The 22,240-nt window shown below is 37.3% G+C and overlaps 1 protein-coding gene across 1 annotated transcript in view; it reads left to right on the forward strand.

Moving 5' to 3' along the window:
- Positions 1-22,240, forward strand: part of LOC139730126 (SH2B adapter protein 2-like) — a 110,660-nt gene that overhangs the window by 54,464 nt on the left and 33,956 nt on the right. The window contains exon 4 of the mRNA XM_071641028.1: positions 5,555-5,757. Coding sequence (XP_071497129.1) covers positions 5,555-5,757 — 203 coding nt within the window. The remainder of the gene's footprint in view (positions 1-5,554; positions 5,758-22,240) is intronic.

The following is a 22,240-nucleotide window of genomic DNA, read 5'->3' on the forward strand; positions in this document are numbered from 1 at the left end:
CCTACCCACACTATGCATGCTGAAGTGAGTGATGTATTTTACTTTGTTTGTTGTTGTTGCTGCTGTTGTTATTGTTTTGTTTAAATGTCCCAGTGAAACCAGATAGAAATACAATGTATCCTTCAGAAGAATATTAAAGTAATGTGAATGCCATAAATCTTTAAACAAACATAGAGTGCAAAAAAAAATTGTTTGTCACACCGCACACTAGGAACATCTAATCACATTTTGAAAGGGGTCATTGAAGCATTAAGGCACAGGTGTATATTCAACAGGAGAGTTCCCCTCACACAAAATTTGTTTTAAACTTGACATTTCTCTCTGATAGCAAGCAGTCATGTCCAGCCAGCTTCTATTTTGTTTTTGGTTTATTTTGGTTTTTACTTGCCTTTTATTTTTTTCTGGTCCTGCTTCAAAACGAAATGAAAGGAAAGCAGGAAAACATCCATAGGAGGATAAGGCTGGTGAGAAATGGTGCTAGTAGGAGATACAATGCACTTAACCCATTCCATACTGGAACCTGGTGGCCTCTGTAATATGTCAATGGGGATTTAAGAGTTCAGTATGAAATGGGTGAAACCGGGGGTTGAGGAAGAAGATGCAGCACCCTTGAGAAGAGGAAATGAAATTCAGCTGTACAAGTGGATAAGCCCCCTGGTTAGCAGCCTGGGTGTGGATTTGCAAAAATCGCCAGAAAAACACATTTTTTTGCACCAATCTTTCCTTGTCTTTGATCTGGAGATAGCAACATGTTGCATGATTAGGATTTAGGAAAAAAAGCATTAACACATACAGCAAGATTAAAATATGAAAAACCTCAATAAAGGTATAACAGTAAACAGTGGAAAACTTGCACAAATTTGTCGTGAACAGCAAAGTAATTTCATCTTTCCCACTTACTTACTTACTTAAGTGCTGGCTCTCGGAAGCACTCAAAACGCCTTCAGCAAATTTTGTTTTACATCATTTCACACTTTCCAGTCTTCATAATCATGATGGCTTGAGAATCTGATTATGTAGAGGAAGTAAGAATAGAATCAAAACCATGTTGCTATGGTCCTAAACATTACATTTATACATATATCCGTTTTGCAATATTAAACATGTGAGAAATTTGTTGTGAAGTCTGCTCCCCCCCCCCCCCCATGTCTTTGAATTGTAAACCAAGAGCAATTTACAAACACTTTTATGGCACTCTGTTTCCTGGAGACAACATGTTAGGTTTCAAATTGTAGGTTTCTTGAAATGGAAAAGGAGTAGAGAGAGATATAATGAGAGATAGGAACAGGAAGAGGTACAGAGACTGAAACAGAGAACATGAGTTAAGGGCATTACTTACCCTTTGCAGATGAAACAAAAACCCAGCTTTAGTGCTTCAATACACACTCAGCAAAAAAAAAAAAGAAAGAAAACACTTTTTCCATTATATGCTTCTCATAGAAGATTTTGGCAAAATCTTTGTGTCATATACCGTATTAAAGGTTATTTAATTGGCTATCAACCCAGTAGATTAGTACAAAGGGAAAATTTACACATGAGTGAACACATTCATTTTTGTCTTCGAAGGCGCAAAAGTAAAAATTGCAGAAATTGACATTATTTTGGTCATTCATTTGTAAATGCCCTTCACAGTAGCATTGATAACTAAAGATTGGTTTAAGACAATGAGAGACATGAATGAATAGCAAAACTAAGTTTTTGTTTCCTTGTATCTCTTTATATCCTCAAAACAAAAACAAAGTGGGAAACTAAAGGGGGAAAGTAAGAGCTTTTTGTCAACTCAAATTCAAAGCAATTGTTACTTTTGTGCCTTGGAAGAGAAAAGTGCATGTGTTCACTCATGCATAAAGTTTCCCTTTGTACTAACCTACCAGGGTGTTAGCCAATTAAATTATCTTTAACATGGTATATAAAACATAAATATTTAGCCAAATATTCTATGAGAAATATGAGCTTGAAAAAGTGTTTACTTTCTTCTTTTTCTTTGCTGAGTGTAGTTGTAAAATGTGAGTTAGGCTAAATTTGAATCCATATAATCAATGTTAAGTATTGTTAGATATACAAAATGTGAACAATAGTTATAATAAAAATGTTCCCAGACTAAGCCATCTACAGTTAGGGTTTGGTGGGAAAAATAGTGATATCTCTTTATCTTTTAGGCTTTATTATGACATTTTTATATGGTAGGATGTTTTGTGAAACAACTGACCTCCACACAGTGTATGCATCAAATGTGATATCGCGAACATGTTTTAAATCACTGCTCCCGATGGTAAATAGTACCTTTAAGGAGAGAGAGGAAAGAGAGAGAAGGAGGGCAAATGACAGAAAGAGAGACTGAAAGAAAGGGAGAGAGAACGAGAATGAGGAAGAAAAGAGAGAGAAAGAAGGAGAGTGACAAAACAAGAGAAAGAACGAGAGAGAAGGAAGAAAGTGACAGAAAGAAAGAAATAGAGGGAGAGAAGGAGAGGGATCAAAAGCAAGAGACAAGATGAGCAGAATTGCTTCTCATTCACAAAGTGATGAAACGTCCAGACGTACAAGCATGCAGATTTCTGCGAAATATTGATAGAAGCAGTGGATGGAGCGATCTCTTTATTGCCCACCTGCGAATATGATTTGATTTTGATTTTTTTTTTTTGGCTGGCTCCAGGAGTTTGGGGTGATGTTTTTTCTTGTTTGGTGACATTTGGGAGATTCTAAGCCCTCCTTGGAGAATGGAGTCACTTTGAGACAACGTCACGTTGTGCCGACAAGATTCCCCTTGTTCTCCGCAAATCCAACATTGTGCGGAATGAATCTGTCAAAATTACGCTCTTGCGTTTTTAACACTGCAGAGTCGGTGGTCGATGGATTTTCAAATGACGTATGCTCGTAGCCTAATGTATTCTCACTCTCAATTACTGCAAGAGAAACAAACACTTGCAAGTTTAATCTTCTATGCACACTCATTGAAAAATCAAGCTTGCCTCAAAATGTCACTTTCTTTCTTGGGTGTCAATAGCGTTAATGGGCAAAAGGGTCAGTGTACCTAACCCCAGATTGCCAGTTCAGATTTGCAGCTCGCGGGAAGTCGGTCGCAAGCAGGGCGTGTATGCTAATAGCGGGCTTATGCATGCCCCATGGTGCAGATTATGTGATTTGAAGGGGGAGTATCCGATGTCAAACTCCTGGAATTGTGAACATTTAGTGTGAGCGGGAAAGGCCCTTTTCAAGTCCCTTTTCCTTCCCACAAAGACACACACACACGCACGCACACACACAAAATCGCCAAATATGCAAACAAGCACAAGGTTGCATAAAATTCTGGGAATGTAGTAAAAAAAGGGCTAACTTTGTTCTGAAAACATCATCAGTGTGCAGTCTATTAAACAGAGAATTAATGCGCTTCGAAATGTCTGTAATAAGCGCTATATAAGTGTTATATATTATTATTATGATTGTTATTATTATTATTTTTTAATTATCATTTTTATTATCATTATTATTATTATTATCATCATTAATACCAAGGACCTTCAAAGCTCCTTGATAATACACAAGTCTTATTCAGGGTCCCATCTCACACATCATGCACCATGCCAAGATCGCATCAACTTATTTTGATGAACGAGGCAATCATGAACTCCATTTTTAAATTTCTGTAGTGATTATTATTACCTGTTTTTCAAGAATCAAATTTTTCTTTTCCTTTTTTTTTTTTTGCCAAGCTATGCTTTATATGTTAATTTCTGCTCAGTGTACAACAAAGCTGTTTTTCTCTCACATTTTGAGACGGATAACCTAAAGTAGAATCAGCTTTCAATCTATTTTTGGTTGGAGTTCTTTTTCAGTGAGCATAATCTCAGAAATTTGTTCTGTTGGGACCAAATAAAAGAGCGCTATATATAACAAATAACTCATACCAGCAGATTTTTTTTTTTCTTTTAAAGCAAGTTTACTTCAATTTTTGACAAGATCCTCACCATGCCTGCAACAAACCTTGCAGATGCTGTAATTACACACACACACAAGGGATTTTGCCAATCGCCAAGCGCTGCCAAAATTTCTGCAGCACAATCATATTCCAAGCTCGTTGTGTTGTCAAATTTGCTCAATTTTCTCAAGCAATATCAAGTGTGGCCAAGAAACTGCACTAAACTGGATAGATGAAGCAGGGTCGGGGATGGGGGGGGGGGGGGGGGGGGGGTGCTGCAGCGGCATGTGCTACCACCGAAATTGCAACACAGTATACCTGATGTTTCTGCATCTACTGTTGTGTTTAAGAGTGCTGGCTTCAATTTCAAGATTGTACTTGACTGTAATTTGAGGATGGATAGAAAGAGATTGAAGTGACACAGAAAGGTACACCCTGGGAGTGGCAGTTTCACCTAGTGCTGTAGTGTAAGTGTCATTGTTTGTTATGCTGTCTCTAAAAATGTGTGGGTTTTTTTTTCTTTTCTTTCAAAGGACAAGTTCACCTTCATAGACATGTGGGTTGAGTGAATGCAGCAATATTAGTAGAACACATCAGTGAGAGTTGAGGAAAATCCGACAATCCGTTCAAAAGTTATGAATTTTTAAAGTTTCTGCTCAGTCATGGCTGGATGAGAAGACTACTATAGCTTGTGATGTCACATGAGTACAACGGTATAAAGAAAGTATAAAGAAAATTCACCTTATTTTCACCTTTCTCGCATAACAAAAGAACACTCCACTTCTCTCTTTCAGAAGGCAAGGGGAATAATATTATCCTTAACATACATCAGTAACAAGTCCAAGAAATGTGCACTTTATTCAAAAATTACAATTTTGTGAAATTCTCTTTTTATTTTCATTATATCGTTGTACGCATGTGACATCACACACTGTAGTAGTCTTCTCATCCAGCAGCAATTGCACAGATACTTAAAAAATTCATAACTTTTGAACGGATTGTCAGATTTTCCTCAAACTTTCACTGATGTATTCTACTAATATTGTTGCATTCACTCAATCCACATGTACATGAAGGTGAACTTGTCCTTTAAGGTCTCCATGCCAAGATACAATCAAATTGCATATTACCTGCATCGTCTCTCCATCTACTTAGTGTGAATGTCTTTTTGCCAATGGACTTGTACAATCGCAGATTTAAGCTTTGATAAAGTTTGTTGTGATTGGATATATATATGAGAGTGTATTGGATAATCTCAGATTGGTTGTGATTTCTTTCCCACTTGAAATTTGAACAGCAGTATCAAGATGCTTTAAAGAGCTTTGTTTGGTGCAACAAGCTGCCCTATCTTCAGTAGATGGTAACATATTGGGCCGAGTTGTGTGCATGTGTGTTGTTTGAGCATATACGCATATGATTCTGTTATAAAATGTATTGCTGTTTTAGTCCTCTGGTTGTTTTAGTCCTCTTGTTGTTTTAGTCTTTTGATACAATTTGTAACTTTTCCCTTGCATGACTTATCCTATAGAAGTGAAAAAAAAAATGCTGTTTAAGCAAGCAAGCATACAAAAAAAAAGTCTTGTACCCTGTCTTTATTATTGGTTGTTTGTTCCCCTGTTTGTTTGTCTGTCTTTTTAGTCTGTCGGCAACTTGGAGTATGTGATCCAGGCCCAGAGTTCGCAGGATATGCAATCCTGGCTTGCCAACATCACCAACTGCATGAAGACCAATCTCAACCTCAATGGGGGCGCTCTCAACGGGCGGAGCAACGGTGTCAACAGTGAAGACACCAGCCGAAGTGCCAACGGTGTCGTGGCCTCCTCGGAAAGATCCCAGCCAAGGTAATGATGATAAATCAAGCTAGTATTCATGCTTCTTTCTTTGTTTTGTTTTTGTTTTTGTTTTTGTTTTTTCAGAAAGAATGTATCAAAGACCTTGCCATGCAAAAAAACAAGAACAAAACAAAAAACAAAAAACAGCATAAATAAATAGTATTAAGCTGTAGTGTGTGATTGCCATTACTTACAATATCCAGTGAAGAGCAAGCTTGTAATGATGTTTATGCGAACAAAATATCTGAGTGAGTGGGTGTGGATCTGATTTCAACTGACAGAAATGAGTAGATATTAAGCACTAAAGCTCTTGCCATGCATAATGCAGCATATGTGTAAAGTCAAGTTTGGCTTAATTATGCATATTGTTATGGCAACAAGAAAAAATATATCTAAGTGGGTGGGTATGGATCTGATTCTAACAGACAGAAATGAGTAGATTAGATATTAAGCACCAAAGCTCTTGCCATGCATAATGCAGCATAGGCAAATCAAGTTTGATGTATTTGTTCATGTTGTTATGGCAACAAAAAAAATATGTCTGAGTGGGTGGGTGTGGATCTGATTTTAAATGACAGAAGTGAGTAGATTAGATATTAAACACCAAAGCTCTTGCCATGAATAATGCAGCATAAGAAAGTCTAGTTTGGCTTAATTATGCATGTTATGGCAACAGTACAGTGGAGGTAGAGAGAGCAGTGAGAACTTTGAAAAAGAAAAAAAAAATGAAGGGTGTGCATGTGGCTTCAACTTACTGGCAACAGTAATCTTACTACAGTACATTGCTGTTAAAATGAACAAAACTGGTGGGTTTTTTTCTTCATTATATTGAAATTCTGTTGCAGCCAAACTGAAGAATGTATGAAGATAAATCGATATTATTTATTAGTGGAAAATTGAGCAAAGAAAATGGGAGTCCATCGGGATTCGAGTCCAAGACCCCCGGATTTCTAGCCCTGTGCTCTACCAAGATAAATAGATGATAACTTTTGGACCTGAATTTTTGCTTTGTTGTAATGAGAATTTTGTTATAACCGTGTCTGTTATAATGGGGGTGCACCGTATACTAGAACTTGAGAGACAGAATGTCTGATTTCTTATGACTGTTTATGTCATATGTATGATTTGATTGAAGTACCAAGGAATCATATGGAACTGATATGATGACTGTGTTTGTGACCCATAATTAATTCAAGGTGAGGCATATTTTAACAGGAAACCAGTGATAGGACACTCTGTGGAATAATGATTGTGGATGTAACACTATGATTTAATATCTTTGCTAGGGAAGAAGGGGCCATTTTCATGTCCATGGAAATTGATGCCATCATGACTGCTGCTTAATGAGATTGTAATGAAGCCAATCAGTCATATGTGTGGACAACAATATAAAGAAAATATAAAAAGAATTCCACCAAAATTCACTTTTCTAGCAAAATGAAAGAGTTCTTGACTAACTGCTTTCAGAAAGCAGGGGGAATAGGTGCTACCCCTAACATATGTCAGTATCAAGTTGATGGAATGTGTAATTTTCATGAAAAATGATTCTTTATTGAATTCCCTTCATATTTTCTTTATATTGTAGTCCACTCATACGTCATATCCTCTAGTAATCTCCTTACCCAGCAGTTCCAACACCAAAACTTTAAAAATTCATAACTTTTGCATTGATTGTCTGATTTTCCTCAAACTTTCACTGATGTGTTCTACTAATGTTGCTGCTTTCACTCAATCCACATTGCTCTTTGGGTTTGTGTTCCCTTTAAGGACACTTGTTGCAGGGCCTTGATATTCACTTTTCATTTGCTTGGTTCATTTCTGCATTTATCAATATTTCAGTGCAAAATAACATCATTCATATCATTCATCAATGTTACTGACAGCAGAATAATACAATGAAAACAGAAGTTGCCAATCTATTATCAACGGTGACTAATCAATGACAAATAAAAGGAATATTCATATGCTTTTGCGCAGTATGAATTTACAATTTGTATATATTCCCCTATTCACTCTATTCCCTTGTCTCTTTCTCTTTATCTCTGATATGTGTCTACATTGTGTTTCAAAATGTTTTGAATGAGTTCTGCTCCAGCGGTACATAAAAATGCCTTACGTACATTGATATGAAATACGACTGCCCTTTGTCTGGCCACCTGTCTGCCATTAAAAACCATTTATATCAACATGATATGTTGTGTAATTGAAGTGAATGAGAGATTTCACTCCCATTGCTCCCTTTATTCCAATGTTTTGTCCATGAGTCTATTTTATTCTTACGGAATGATGAAACGCACCTCTCATGAGCCTGCTTTTGTGCATTTCAAAGGATTATTCAATAATGTTGTTCAGTGGTTTAAGTCAAAGTTTAAGTCAAAGTCAAATGGTCAAAATTGATTCAAACATTGTCAGTAATGATAACATGTGTATTTTCAGTGCCAACCAATTACAACAACTTGCAGTGTGTGATTTTTCTTCTTATGTAGAACAACCAATTATGTTGCACATGAAGATGGTAGGATGTTTGTTTGTTTGTTTGTTTCTGTATAATTCTAAAGGCAAGCATAAACAAGAATATGGCTTTCAACCATTAGGAATTCTAGTGGTTGGCATTTTAGAGATGTCATTTTCTCCTAGCTTTGTGGATTCCTCCTTCTCCCAAAGATATACTATAAATAGACCTTGTTGGGTATTGAGTGTCAACTTCTGTCCTTCTCTCAGTCTTTTTCCCCTCTCTCTCCCCCATCCCTCACTATCGTTCATTCCCCTCCCATCTTCTCTCTCCCTCCCCCTCCCCCTCCCCCCTCTCACTCTTCCCTCTCACTCTTCAATCATCTTGCCCTTTGAAGGTGCACTTTCTCTCACTCCAGAGCCATCAGCACCATCCCGCTATCCCATGAGCCCTCTCCACATGCTCTTCATGTCAGACTTCCTGTCATCCAGACCAATGGGAGGGATTTTTTTTATTCTTCTTTTTTTTTTTCTTGTGGTCAGGGAGGAATCGAAGTGTTGGGTGTGGTTTATATATGGGATGCTGAGTGTAGGGGCAGTGACCATTCCCCACTTCCGCCCCCATTCTGTGAAAAGCTGTGGAAAGCTGGGTCCCAAGTGTGGTGCTAGTCCTGTAGGTACTTCTCATAATTTACTCTTTAATTTCTTTCTCTCTCCCATGCTGGTCTAATTTTCATTCAATGTATCAGTTTCTGTCTCCGGCCATTTTTTCTCCATGCATCTTCCTGAGTATCTCTTGTTTTTCTTATACAGTTGTACTTGCGAGGTCATCTACGTACCTCCACTACATACAATGTGTGTAATATGATTCACTTTCATGCATGCCCATCCATTTATCCAAATTGATATAGACTGTCTTTCTTTTTACCTTTCATTGCCTGATTTTGCATGCTTTCCCTTGTATTCTATTGATTTACAAATTATTTCAGTATTCTTTGTTGCCTTCGGAACAGCGAGCTTGACCGAATATGCTCTTACTATACAGAGAAGACTCTTTAGCCTGATATAAAACAGAAACAAACAAAAATGTAGAACATTCATGCTTAACTTCACTCCACCTCTCCGTACACTCTCTTCTTCTTCTTCTTCTTCTTCTTCTTCTTTTTTACATTGTATTGTTGTTTTGGAGATGGTGTGTCATGGGGTTGTTAGTGTTACTAAAACAATGCTAAAAACCCACTTATAAAAAAAAAAAAAAACACAAATAAATAGAAAATCCAGGTCTGAAACAATCTACCAGTGCCAATTCCTTTTGATGAATAGATCAGAATGGAGGGAAAAAAACATGAGAAAGTATACAATGTCGGGGGAAAAAAATCAAACTGCACAAACAAGAGATCTTGTCATTACACACCCCCACATGCATGTATGTGGTCATTGGACACTGCAACTTGCGCAAGTAAGAGTTTCAAGTGTGTTCCAAGTATTCATTGCGAGGAACAAACTGGCCTGGCTATATTACAGTCCACTGACTATATTATAGTCAACTGACTATATTATAGTCCACTGAATTTCCTCCTGACACCACCACCAGCACCACCAGCACCACCCCCCCCCCCCCTTGCATATTTTTTTTTTCTCTCTCTCTACCTCCCTGATAATGTATTGGTTAAAGGACCTGTGCAATACAAAGGCATGTTGACTTTTATTGATTCTTAATGCCCTGATCATCACTCATGTGGACAAAATGTGTAAATGTGTGCTATATATTTTATGATAATATTTCTACTACTTTTCTTCATGCCACTTAGATGCACCCACAAATAAACCTTTCAAACCAATATTCTGCCACTGACATCGTCAGTCAGTCATTGCCATTAGCAATAGTAATAACATGATTAACAAAAGAAATGGGAATGTACCTTTCAGTAGAATGAGTATCAGTTTGCATGTTTCCCTGTACAAGGTTTTTGTTAATCGTATTTCCAAGTAACACGGAAACATGTGAGCTATGCTCAGTCTAGAGAAAGGCGCGTTCCAATTTCTTTAGTTAATCATACTAGTACTTTAGCAATAATTGACAGATTATGTCACTGGCAGAATCTTGGATTGGAAAGGTTTTTTTGTGTGTGTGTGGGTGTATCCAAGTAATCGTAAGAAAAATTGTTGGAAAATTATAAAACATATAACACATAGTTAGGCTACATATTCTTTTGCCTTCATATGTGATGATTGGGGAATTATAAATCAATACAAGTCAACATGCATTTGCATTGTATAGTTCCTTTAGTGGCACAAACTTGATCTCTGTACTGGTATCAAAGGAGGAAGTGTAATGTACATACAGGGCACTACACTGCATGTATGTATTCCATGCACATGATACTAGCTAGGTATGGGAAGAATGCTTTCTGTCAAAGATACTGTGACACAATAAACACTACAGAGCTTGAGTTGTTAGTGCCCACTGGGGACCTTTCACATGAACAGATGCCTTCAGCTTTTCCTCATTGTAGCAATTAACATACATTTATATTTGTTTTCAAACTTCTGTTTCTCAAGTTCTCTGTAACGTTCAAACATCCTACAAAAAAGAAAGAAAGAGAGAAATGATAATTGAAAAAGAGAGTGAAATTTAGATATTTCATGAGACTATATCCTCGAGGCCAAGGTTTCAAATCTTTACTTTGATATGGCAATCCCGCATATTGTCCCTGATTTCTGCAGAAATCACCATTCAGAGCAGTGTATGGAGTATTTAAAGCAGTTAAAGGGATGGTATAGTATTGTTGGAGTTGAGAATTGGGCTTTTAACTTTTTGCGAGATATCAAGAAACCACTTGTGAAATAGTACAGGCCATACTATTCTAAGAGGAATTCAAAGTTTATTTGATGAAAATCGGTTTTGGAATGGCTGAGACATCCAAAAACAAAGTAAAACAAAGTGATCGTAATGAAAGATGGGTCCCACCTTTAATTAGGATCCCTCTGTTTTGGATATCTCTGCCATTTCAAAACCAATTTTCATCAAATAAACATTGAATTCCTAATGGAATTACATGTTCTTTCATATTTCATAAAAGGTATTTCTCTTTATCTCACACACAAAAAATGTTACGTCTCAACCAAAACTCTACGATCCCTTTAAACCATAACTTTGCCCCAAAACTTTGACAGAACCCTTGAGAATATTGAGAGGGCTCTTGAAGGCCTTCATAGGAGTGTGTCTGACAATCTCTGCTGTGACGACGCAAACACAAACGGGAGAAGACCCAGAGGTTCTGGCGAGAAGAGAAATGAAAGTTTGTCACCCTCTGTACCAGGAAATCAAAAGCGATTAATCCAGATTCCAGTGCAGGGGTGAAAAGGCCAAAAAACTTCTTGGCACATCAATTCCAGCTCAGCGATAATAATGACATTCTCAACTGCTGGGTTTTGATGCAAGCACTTATGAGAGAAGCAAGTAGTCTTGGCTCAAGGCTGTATGTGATGATTACATTTTTGGCAAGAATTGGTAACAGAATTAGGCTACTGTAAAACATGATATATTTGCGGCATGAAAATTTCGCAAATTGGAGCTGACAGCCTTTTTCGTGGCATTAAATTTTCGCGAATTGCCTCTAGCGTTCAATGCATACAGTGTAGACAAGAACTTTCGCATGCATTTTATTTTCGCGAATCTTGGCACTAGCGAAATTCACAAAATTAAAATGCACGTAAACATTCCTTGTTTTACAGTATTAGACCCAGTTTCTCTTTCAAATTGGCAATTCTTTTTTTTTGTAAATTTGTTTCTGATTTTGTGCAGATTAATGAATTTAACAAGTTCCATTTAACCTATCTCCAACATTCAATATGCAGTGAAATTCATATGCCAGAAATTTGAAATGACAAGATAATTTTTCCAGCAAATTATCCCAAGGATATAATGAGTTTAAGAAAGGGGGAAAAAACTTTTCTGTCTTTAGAACTCTTTAACTTACAATATGGATTCACAAAGGTGTGATTCAAGGGTTGTGATTGCTCATAACACCAGTGCAGAGAGCTAATACTAATTATATTATCAGAAATAGCTATTTTCGCTTTTCAATTTTCCCAATTCATCAACTCCCCACTCCCGTACATGTGATGACTTTTTAGTTAGACTTTCTCATTAAAGGACAAGTTCAACTTCGAAGACATGGAGATTGAATGAATGCAGCAATATCAATAGAACACATCAACAAGAGTTTTAGGAAAATCGGACAATGCGTTTAAAAGTTGTGAATTTTTGAAAATTTCTGCTTAGTCACTGCTGGATGAGAAGACTACTACAGCTTGTGATGTCACATGTGTACAACGATATAAAGAATATATTAAGAAAATTCAACATATTTTCCCTTTTCTCGCATAATAAAAGAACAGTGGACTTCCCTCTTTCAGAAGGCAAGGGAGAATAGTATTACCCTTAACATATATCAGTTACTGGTCAAGGAAATGTACACTTTTTTCAAAAAGTAATATTTTGTGAAATTCTCTTTATATTTTCCTTATAGCGTTATACACATGTGACATCCTTCACTGCAGTAGTCTTCTCATCCAGCAATGACTGTGCAAATACTTTAAAAAATCATAACTTTTGAACGAATTGTCCGATTTCCCAAAACTTTCACTGATATGTTCTACTAATATTGCCGCATTCACTCAATCCACATGTATATGAAGGTGGACTTGTCCTTTAAAGCCAATATAAAAAAGAGAAAAGAGAAGAAAATAAAAGCATCATGAATTTTACATCTATCACTGCCCTCAATTAACAACAAATTTGAACAGGTCACTGCCTGAATGGGCAGCATACCCTTCTCACTTTTGGATGGAAACTAGAGTTGATTCATCAGTCAGGTTCACACTGTGCTGGCTTGATTGTTCAATTAACTTATTGAGGTTAGCTACCTGCGATGGTATTGGGGCTCTGAGGGAGATAAACTTTAATTTAGGGACCTGTGTGAACGCCGACTGTATACTAACTTATGAGTTATCATCAACACTCTCAACCACAAAATTTTTGTGGGTGAGACGTGGATAGCTTGGTGATAAGAACACATCCACACGGATCATTGTAGATAGTGGGGATAGGTGCAAATGATGATATCAGTACCCTCTTAGTTAAGCTTTACCTATGTGTCATATCTATAATTGTGTATGGTTTCCTGGTTGTGGTGCACCCATGGTGTATCGTAAAATATAGTTTATTACTTCCACTGGCATCAGCTTCCCTTAAGATATTGCACAATCACCCACTTCACTTTGAAAAGGAAGGGGGGGGGGTCATTGTGTATGATGTACAACTTCGTATCAGGGCAATTGCCCTCCAGCTAATTTAATACTCAGGAGTGATAAGGTTAGAGTAAAGGTTAGGGTTAGGGTTAGGTCTAGGGTTCGGAGTTTGGGTTAGGGTTAGGGTTAGGTTTGGGATTAGGGTTAGGGTCAGGGAAAGGGTGGGGGGGGGGGGTAATTGCCCAGGGGGGTAATTTGAATTTGAATTCATATTACTTACAATGTAGTGTTTGTTTGGTTTTTTTTTTAAAGTACAAGTTTTGTCATCAATGATAGCACTGTGGTAATGGGCTCACATTTTAGGAACACTTCTGACTATTGTGAAGAGTAGCTATCACTGATGATAAGATGCATGTGGAAACACAGCTCTAGTGCTTGCTAGCTAGAAGGGTTAATTTTTGATAAATATGGTTGTTATATGTCTCCCTGGTAACTGCTGTGGCAAAGTGGGTAGTACAAGTATAATCTGCCAGACAGAATTACCGACACCTGTGCACCCAATGCGTCTGGCAGCCACGTACAAGTCACAAACTGGCACACAGTTATGGGCGGAGCCATCATCGCAATTAGATTACCCAGTGTGGTAAAAATTTTTGTCACATGTGATATTCTCTTCAGCACATGTTTGCGTACATCTGTAACCTCAAATCCAGATAGCTGTTGCTCAGGGATCTGAGAGGATTTCTGACAAATGGCTGTAGTGTAGGGCATTGAAGGCTGAGTTTATCATCTTTCCCATGTTTGAAACACATTTTAATACTCACTATCAAGATGAATTTGCAAAGGCATTTTGGATCACTTTTCTCGAGTTGTTATTATATCAGTCATGAGTCGAGAGGGAGGCCTTGTCACTGCGCAGCTCCATTACACAGTTTGACCCGAGGGGGCGGATATCATGTAATTGGCAGTGGTTGGCATGGGTCAGTCCGAGCTATCAATGCATTCTAAAACAACTCTGCATTAATCATCTCCACAAAAACATGTTCCTGGCTCAAACTCATTCGTGATCACACTTTTTTCAGCATTTCAGAAATGTGTTTTTAACCCCATAATCAAAACAGCTTTGTATTTATCACCCCCACCCCCAATCTCCCTGAAAGTTGTTTTCAAACCTTAATTCTTAGCCAGGAGTGAGTTGATAACCGCACCCTGAAATTTCACAGATGTGGGATTTGGGATGCTTTCTGGTGAGACATCAACTTTTTGACCTTGTGATATAGAGAAAAAAAAGGGTGAACTCAACTGACTAGTCATGAATTATAGTATCTGCTACTAGAAATCAAGTCACTTGCCCATTTGTTGCAGAACTAAAATTATGTAGCAATAATCAACTGCAATTATCACAGAGCTGGAGGACCATCTTCCCTGCTATGAAAATTTAAGGGAAGTGTCACTATACAACCATAAATGTTTAATACTTTGCCTTTTAAAAATTTTGGTGAATGTTACACTGTCCTGCATGAGCACAAATAATTAGAAGAACAAAATATTTTGAGGAGATGTGAAAATGCGAACAGCAAAACTATTCATGGTTGCAAAATTTTAAGTAAATATAAATATCTGCTAAAGGGAAGTTCATTATGAATGTTGCCATGTTAACAGTAGTGCCAAATATGAGAAGATCAAATTGTCACAGAAAATGTTGCATTCATCACCAGTCATCTCATGGAGGCAGGACACAAAATGCTTTGTTGTAAACGTCGATATTTTCGCAGGGTGGATTTTTTCCCCTGAGGGGCTCCAAAACATATTCGCGAGATCTTGAATTCAAGCTATGCAACTGTGCACCCATTCGAAATGTGTGGAGAAAATTGTAAAGATATTTTCCCAGCTTTTAGAATTTGTGCTGGCCAAAAGTGGCGCAAAATACGTGAAAAATTGATGTACTGGGAAAAAATGTCCATGTTTACAGTATGTCCTTGTGTAATCTCATGGGAAAACATGAAAATGTGTGACTCGAATCCTGAATTTTGCTGTATCTTTTCTAGTGGACTTTCATAGCCATTTTCCTTCCAACGAAGTGTTCTAACCTCTTCCCTCGTGGATTTCTCTTTACTGTTGCTAAGGTAAACACTGGAGAGAAGCCATCAAATTTAAAATTGTCAATAATTTGTTTGTTACCCCTCTAGGCTCTACCTGAGAACAATAGCAAGAAAGGAATGCATTTCATTAATGTCAGTTTCATTTGTGCCCTGAGCTCTAATCAACCACTTTAAGGACATCATTTATTGGGGCACATATGCCATGGGATATTGTCTCGATAAATCTTTCACGTTTGGCAGAAGTACCAACTGCGTCGTTGATTGCCACATTTGCTTGGCATGTGATTTGGAAGTCAGACAATCATGGTTTTCCATGGGAAAAGTGAAAGTGCAAAAAAAAAAAAAAAAAAAAAGAGCCCAGAAGGGAGAAAAAGATATGATGTATTCTGATATGACAAGCGATTGAGTTTACAAAAGAGAACCAACAAGAAAATTTCCCTTTGCCTTGATGATTTCGCACGCTGTATCCCGTGAGTCAACTTCCTGAATTCCGTGCAGCCAGAAATTCTTGCCAGGGCAGCCTAGTCTGTGCACGTAAACTCTCTCGTGCGCCCTCCATGGAAACTTCCCCCAAAAGTTCTCGTAGGGTCTAAGGAGGAAATGGCCCAATCTGTAAAGTTGTTTGAGGTCAAGGTGACAAATGAAGTGTTAATGACATTCTTTGAGTGCCTTTGCTGGTTGTATCTTTCAGGCGTAGACTATCCAACCAGGGACCCATTGTTACAGGAAGACCGCAACGGTGTCTGCAGTTTTAGACTATACGGACTGAAGTTCAATTTGCGAGGTCGATTATGATAGTCTCCATAGAGGAATACAACTTTTGAATCTCAACAAAGTTTTGAGATAGTCCATCTCTCTATATTTCTCCCTTGCCATTTGTATTGTTTGTGTGTGTCTGTGTATCTGTGTCTTTCTGTCTGTCTGTCTGTCTGTCTGTGTTCGAGAGAACTTCTTGAATCAAAAAACAAAACATCATTTTCACTGTAGAGATTGGAATATTGTATAATCTATGTTACTTTTATCGCAGCACACACTTGTATGTATGATGGTGCTATAAATGAGTGACACGCTATAGTGGAGACATGAATCACATTAGAACCAAAACTAGTCATCTCATTTGCTTTCAAGATGTATGAAGGTAAAAGTTCATACAAAACATACACACCAACTATTGTCTCCGAGATTTGACTCACCACATAAAGATTATAACTATGATTAACAACATGGTCATCATCCCCCCACATTATAAAAACAAAACAAAACAAAACAAAAAAAAATGGCTTGTCATGGCATGGCATTTTTGCATATGCTATGAAGGGGATACCTTTTTCAACATAGCCATTTGAAAGCTAAATTCAGCCATTTTTCATTTCTTTATTAAAGGGAAGGTAAACCCAAAGAGCAATGTGGATTGAGTGAAAGCAGCAACATTAGTAGAACACATCAGTGAAAGTTTGAGGAAAATCGGACAATCGATGCAAAAGTTATGAATTTTCAAAGTTTTGGTGTTGGAACCGCTGGATGAGGAGACTACTAGAGGTTATGACGTATGAGAGGACAACAATACAAAGAAAATATAAAGGAAATTCAACAAAAATTCATTTTTCTAGCATTATGAAAAAGCACTTGACTAACCGCTTTCAGAAAGCAGGGGGGAATAATTGTTACCCTTAACATATGCCAGTATCAAGTTGGCGGAATTTGTAATTTTCATGAAAAATGGATTTTTGTAGAATTTTCTTTATATTTTCTTTGTATTGTTGTCCACTCATACGTCATAACTTCTAGTAGTCTCCTCATCCAGCGGTTCCAACACCAAAACTTTAAAAATTCATAACTTTTGCATCGATTGTCCGATTTTCTTCAAACTTTCACTGATGCGTTCTACTAATGTTGCTGCTTTCTCTCAATCCACATTGCTTTTAGGGTTTATCTTCCCTTTAAGATAGAATGTAGGACCTTCCTATGTAATGTAGCAAGAGAGAGATACAGAGAAGAGAGGGAGTGAAAGTGGGGTGAAAAGTATTAAAATATGCCAATACCCTGGAAATCGAATTTGTGTACAGCTAGAATACACAAAACAGCCATAATTCACCTGTGATAGCCCCTGAAAGTATGATTTCGATAAATCAGATCATATCTCTATAACAATATGGCACTTGTGCTCCGCGCATTTACATTGTAAGTCCTGCTCCGTAAGCGCCGGTACTGATGTGTGCACGTTTTAGCTATATGCGTATGTTTTTACGAATGATTATAGAGATAACCGCCTGGGCCGGAAGCAGTTGATTGCGCAAGTATTGCATATCACTATTGTTCAAGAGGTATTTGCAAAAAAAATATTGACGGACAGGGTGCAATCGTTCAATTTAAAGAATTGGGCGATCGAGTAGTCTATTTCAAGTCATTTTGTCTTTGTATATATTTTAAAAATTTACACTTAAACTCCAATAAATAATAATCGGAGAGACAAAAAATTCGAATTTTTTGCAGAGGACATGTCTCTAGGATTTTATACATGTAGCAAACATTTACTCAGGGTATTGGTACAGTTTAAAAGTGTGTGTGACGGGAGCCAGACATCCCCTTCCCATAGGACAATGTCCACTTATAAAACATTGAGCCTTTCTAAATTGTCATTGTGCTCTACTTTCACTCCATTGAAATCGTATAGGCAGAAACACACAGTTTGTTCTCACTTACTTTTGAATGCACTCGGCCTTTCATTCTGTATCTTTTCAGTCACGCACACTGGTGAATATGGTGGTGAGCAGTGATACATGTAGAATCCATGGAGTGGTGTAGCACCTTTTGACATCTCTGCCTTTTGTTAGCACAAACTGCCATACTCTTTCATTTATAACCAATCATATTTTCGAAAATGTGTCATCATAGTGAACATAGTCGCACTCGTATACAATGTCTCACAGAGTTCAGTGAACTCCACTCCAAGTAAAACTTGCCATTATCAATTCAAATCAGACATATGGTAAATATATTGTAATTATGGAATTTGGGCATTGAACTTGTTTCTCCCAAAATAGTCATTTTTGGTTACAATCCGATTTTAGCCGAATCAAGTAATATTTTACATGTTTGTTCAATTTTGCTCCATCTGTCAAAGCAGCCATTAATATGAAATGGAGTGTGTTAAAGATAGAACGCACACACAAACTCTAAATCACCACTACAGTGTAGCTTTTAGTTTGCTGAGTGTGATGTTTGTACAACATGTGTTACTTTAAACGACATAATTATTGTTTGGCACTAATCCCACAATGCTTGGAAAGAGAGAGGTTGGGAAGTACCGTAATAAAGGCACTGTTTCACATTGGGTCTAGTTTGAAAAGCCTGTTACAATGACACAGTAAAAAAAAAAAAAAAGCTGTTTGTAGTGATCATTAGATAAGTTGAACCATGAGAACTTGTGAGTGAAAGGATTTTCCAAACCCAACAATGTTCGTACAGGCATTTAATAGTTTAGTAGATGGTCTATTAGTATGGTGATTTTGTTCATAGCAGTTTGTTAGTGGCAGCTTGAGTTTTAAAAGTTTGCATGTTTCATTGTTGTTTTTTCATCCATTTAAACATCAGTATATCGTTAAATCAGCAAAGTTTGACATTTTTCAGAAGTGAGCCACCACCGTGTTAAAGGGATGATACAGTTTCGGTTTAGATGGGGCTTCAGATTTCCAAAGTTTTTTGACGATGATTTTCTTTTTCCCTAGATAATGAGAAACTTCTTATGAAATATGAAAGAGCATATAATTCTAAGAGGAATTCAAAGTTAATTTGATGAAAATTGGTTTTGAAATGACTTAGATATCCAAAACAAAGCGATCCTAGATAAAATTCTAAGAGGAATTCAATGTTAATTTGATGAAAATTGGTTTTGAAATGGCTGAGATATCCAAAACAGAGCAATCGTAATAAAAGATGGGACCCACCTTTTATTAGGATAGCTTTGTTTTAGTTTGTTTTTGGATATCTCAGCCATTTTAAAACTGGTTTTCATCAAATAGATTTCGAATTCCCCTAAGAATTGTATGTTTTTTTCTCTTTTCAGAAAGTGGTTTCTAAAGTAGAAGTATCTCGCATAAAGTTGAAGGCTGAATCCTCACTTCTGCCAATGCTATGCCACCCCTTTAAAGGGTGTGTACAGTTCTGGTCGAGGTGAAGATTTAGCTTTTAACGTTTTGCGAGATATTCAGAAACCACTCTATGAGATGTCAAAGAGCATGCAGTTCTAAGGGGTATCAAAAGTTTATTCGAAGAAAATTGGTTTTGAAATGGCTGAGATATCCAAAAACAACGTGAAACAAAGAGATCCTAATAAGATTGTGGCATGTCGCCTTTTATTATTAGCACTTTTTTGGATATCTCAGCCATTTGAAAACCAATTTTCATCAAATATACATTGAATCCTTCTTAAAATTACATGCTCTTTCATATTTCATAAAAGGCTTTTCATTGTCTCACTTAAGAATGTTCAAAACCTGAATCCCTACCTCAACCAGTACTGTACAGTCCCTTTAAACATTGTACTTACAAGCATTGCCTGTGTGATTCTCCCAAATCACGATGCTCCAGACAGATTCGCGATTGTGAATGGCTAAAATATCTTGTCGTGTTGTCCCAGTTAGTAGAGAAATATATGGCTGATCCAGTGTCGGCTGTGGTTTTTGTGTATGCGACAATGTGAAGCTCGTAAGGAAGCAATTTATTAATCAAGGAGGATTGTCTTAAAGCTCTGTTACAGTTGTGAGCTAAATCCACATGTCTGTCACTCTATCACACATTTAGGAAAGAAAAAAAAACTCTAATGATGCACCAATGTTCACATTATAAACTATAAGCATGGATGTGGGTTGAAAAGCAAAGTTTTAGTTTAGAGCGGAGAAGTGTTGTATGGCCTATATTTATAGACAGAGCAAGGAATATGAACGGTAGTGCATGGGGATCTGTGTTTCATTTTTATTTTGTTTTGTTTTGTTTTCGTTTTGTTTTTTTGTTGTTTTTTTGTTGTTTTTTTTAGCTCAAATGGGAATACAGTTCATTGGCCCTGTTTTTACCACAAATGTCCCTAAAATTGCATCCGATTCCCAGCCAAGTCTCAAGACCTTGGAAGTCATCCCTATCAACTGCTCCTCTGGAAGCTTGCCATGTTTGACTGTCAATACAGAACCTTTTTTTTTACTCAACAGCAGGGCATAGCTATATATTTTGAGCATTGCGCTATGAGAAGCTTCATGGCATCTTGTACAGGATTCTTCCATATTCTTTAATGGTTGAGGGTACCTATCGCATATTTTGGTGAGCTCGTTGCAATTAATGTATATTTGGTGAGGTGCTGTCCATGATGGCTATGTGTATCGCATCACCATCCTAAGAATACAGTGCTGTAAAACTAGAAATTTTCTTGTGCATGAAACTTTCACGAATTTCGCGAGGAGCCAGGATCAGCAAAAGTAGAATGGACCCAAAAGGGTTTTTTTCTACGCAATGCGTTGAATACCATTACAAAAGTTTCATGCTGTGAAAAGGGCCATGGGCCCCCATTCGTAAAAGTTTCATGCTGCGAGTGTTTCTGGTTTTGGTGTAGGTACAATATAGGTAAAAACTGGAGTTAACTTGAGGTAGTCAATGGTGAAGGTACATGCTGTAGGTAAAGGGTTAACCCATTGAGGATAAGTCCCGAGTATACTCCGGCAGGTGTCTATGGGAAATGCGTGTTGTAGCAAAATCAGTCCGTCCTCAACGGGTTAATTAATTATAAACAAGAGGTTGACACTCTGCCTAATTGATTATACAGAACCCCTGTGTTTTTGTTTGTTTGTTTGTTGGTTGGTTTGTTTGGTTTCATCTTAACTCATGCTTCCTGAAAGATAGATCGTAACCTTAAATTTGCATTTTTGATTCAGGGCATTGTGATGTTGCCATGACATTTTGTAGTAGGTACCAATCCTTTTGCTACAGCGTCCCATACCTGCAAATTCTCGTTAGGAGTCATAAATAGTGGGCATTGCTCCTTGATAGATATGAAGGCAGACGTACATGTTGACACCCATTTTCATTTCCATGTTTGTTTGAGGCCATAAATCATGAAAATTGGAACAGAATTACCTCGGTGATTAAAAAAAAAAAAAAAAACCTTTTTTTTTTCTTTTCAGTTGATTAACCCTGGAAGTGGCACCAGAAATATAACTGGGCCCCTCACTTATAAAAACGTGCCCCGGGCCCTGGGTCTAACTGCGCAGTGGAGCTGCATAGTGACAAGGCCTCCCAATCAACTCACAACAGAGTCGATAAATGCAACAACTTGAAAAAACATGATCCAAAAGGCATTTGCAAACACGTTTTGATAGTGGGTATTGAAATGGTTTGAAATATGGGAAGGTTGATAAATACAGCCTGAATCATGGAAAGACTTGCATGGATGATCTGAATTTATGATGCACAACGGAGCATAAATTTTTCATTTCACCTTGACTGTAACAATAAAATGTGTGATTGTTAGAATAGATGCCAGGAAAACTTGGAGAAATGTAGAACATTACAGATAAAAGGAAGTGTATTTCTTGTTTGGCATTTTCCCTCATATTCCCTCATGAAAAGCCTGTTATATGGGGAAGGGTTTTAAGAGAATTCATGGTTGCAAATTGATATCGGGTAATGAAATTCGA

This window comes from Diadema antillarum, unplaced genomic scaffold (genome assembly GCF_040938485.1).
Source record: "Diadema antillarum isolate AM-2024a unplaced genomic scaffold, OU_Dant_1.0 seq00000292_RagTag, whole genome shotgun sequence".
NCBI classification, from domain to species: domain Eukaryota; kingdom Metazoa; phylum Echinodermata; class Echinoidea; order Diadematoida; family Diadematidae; genus Diadema; species Diadema antillarum.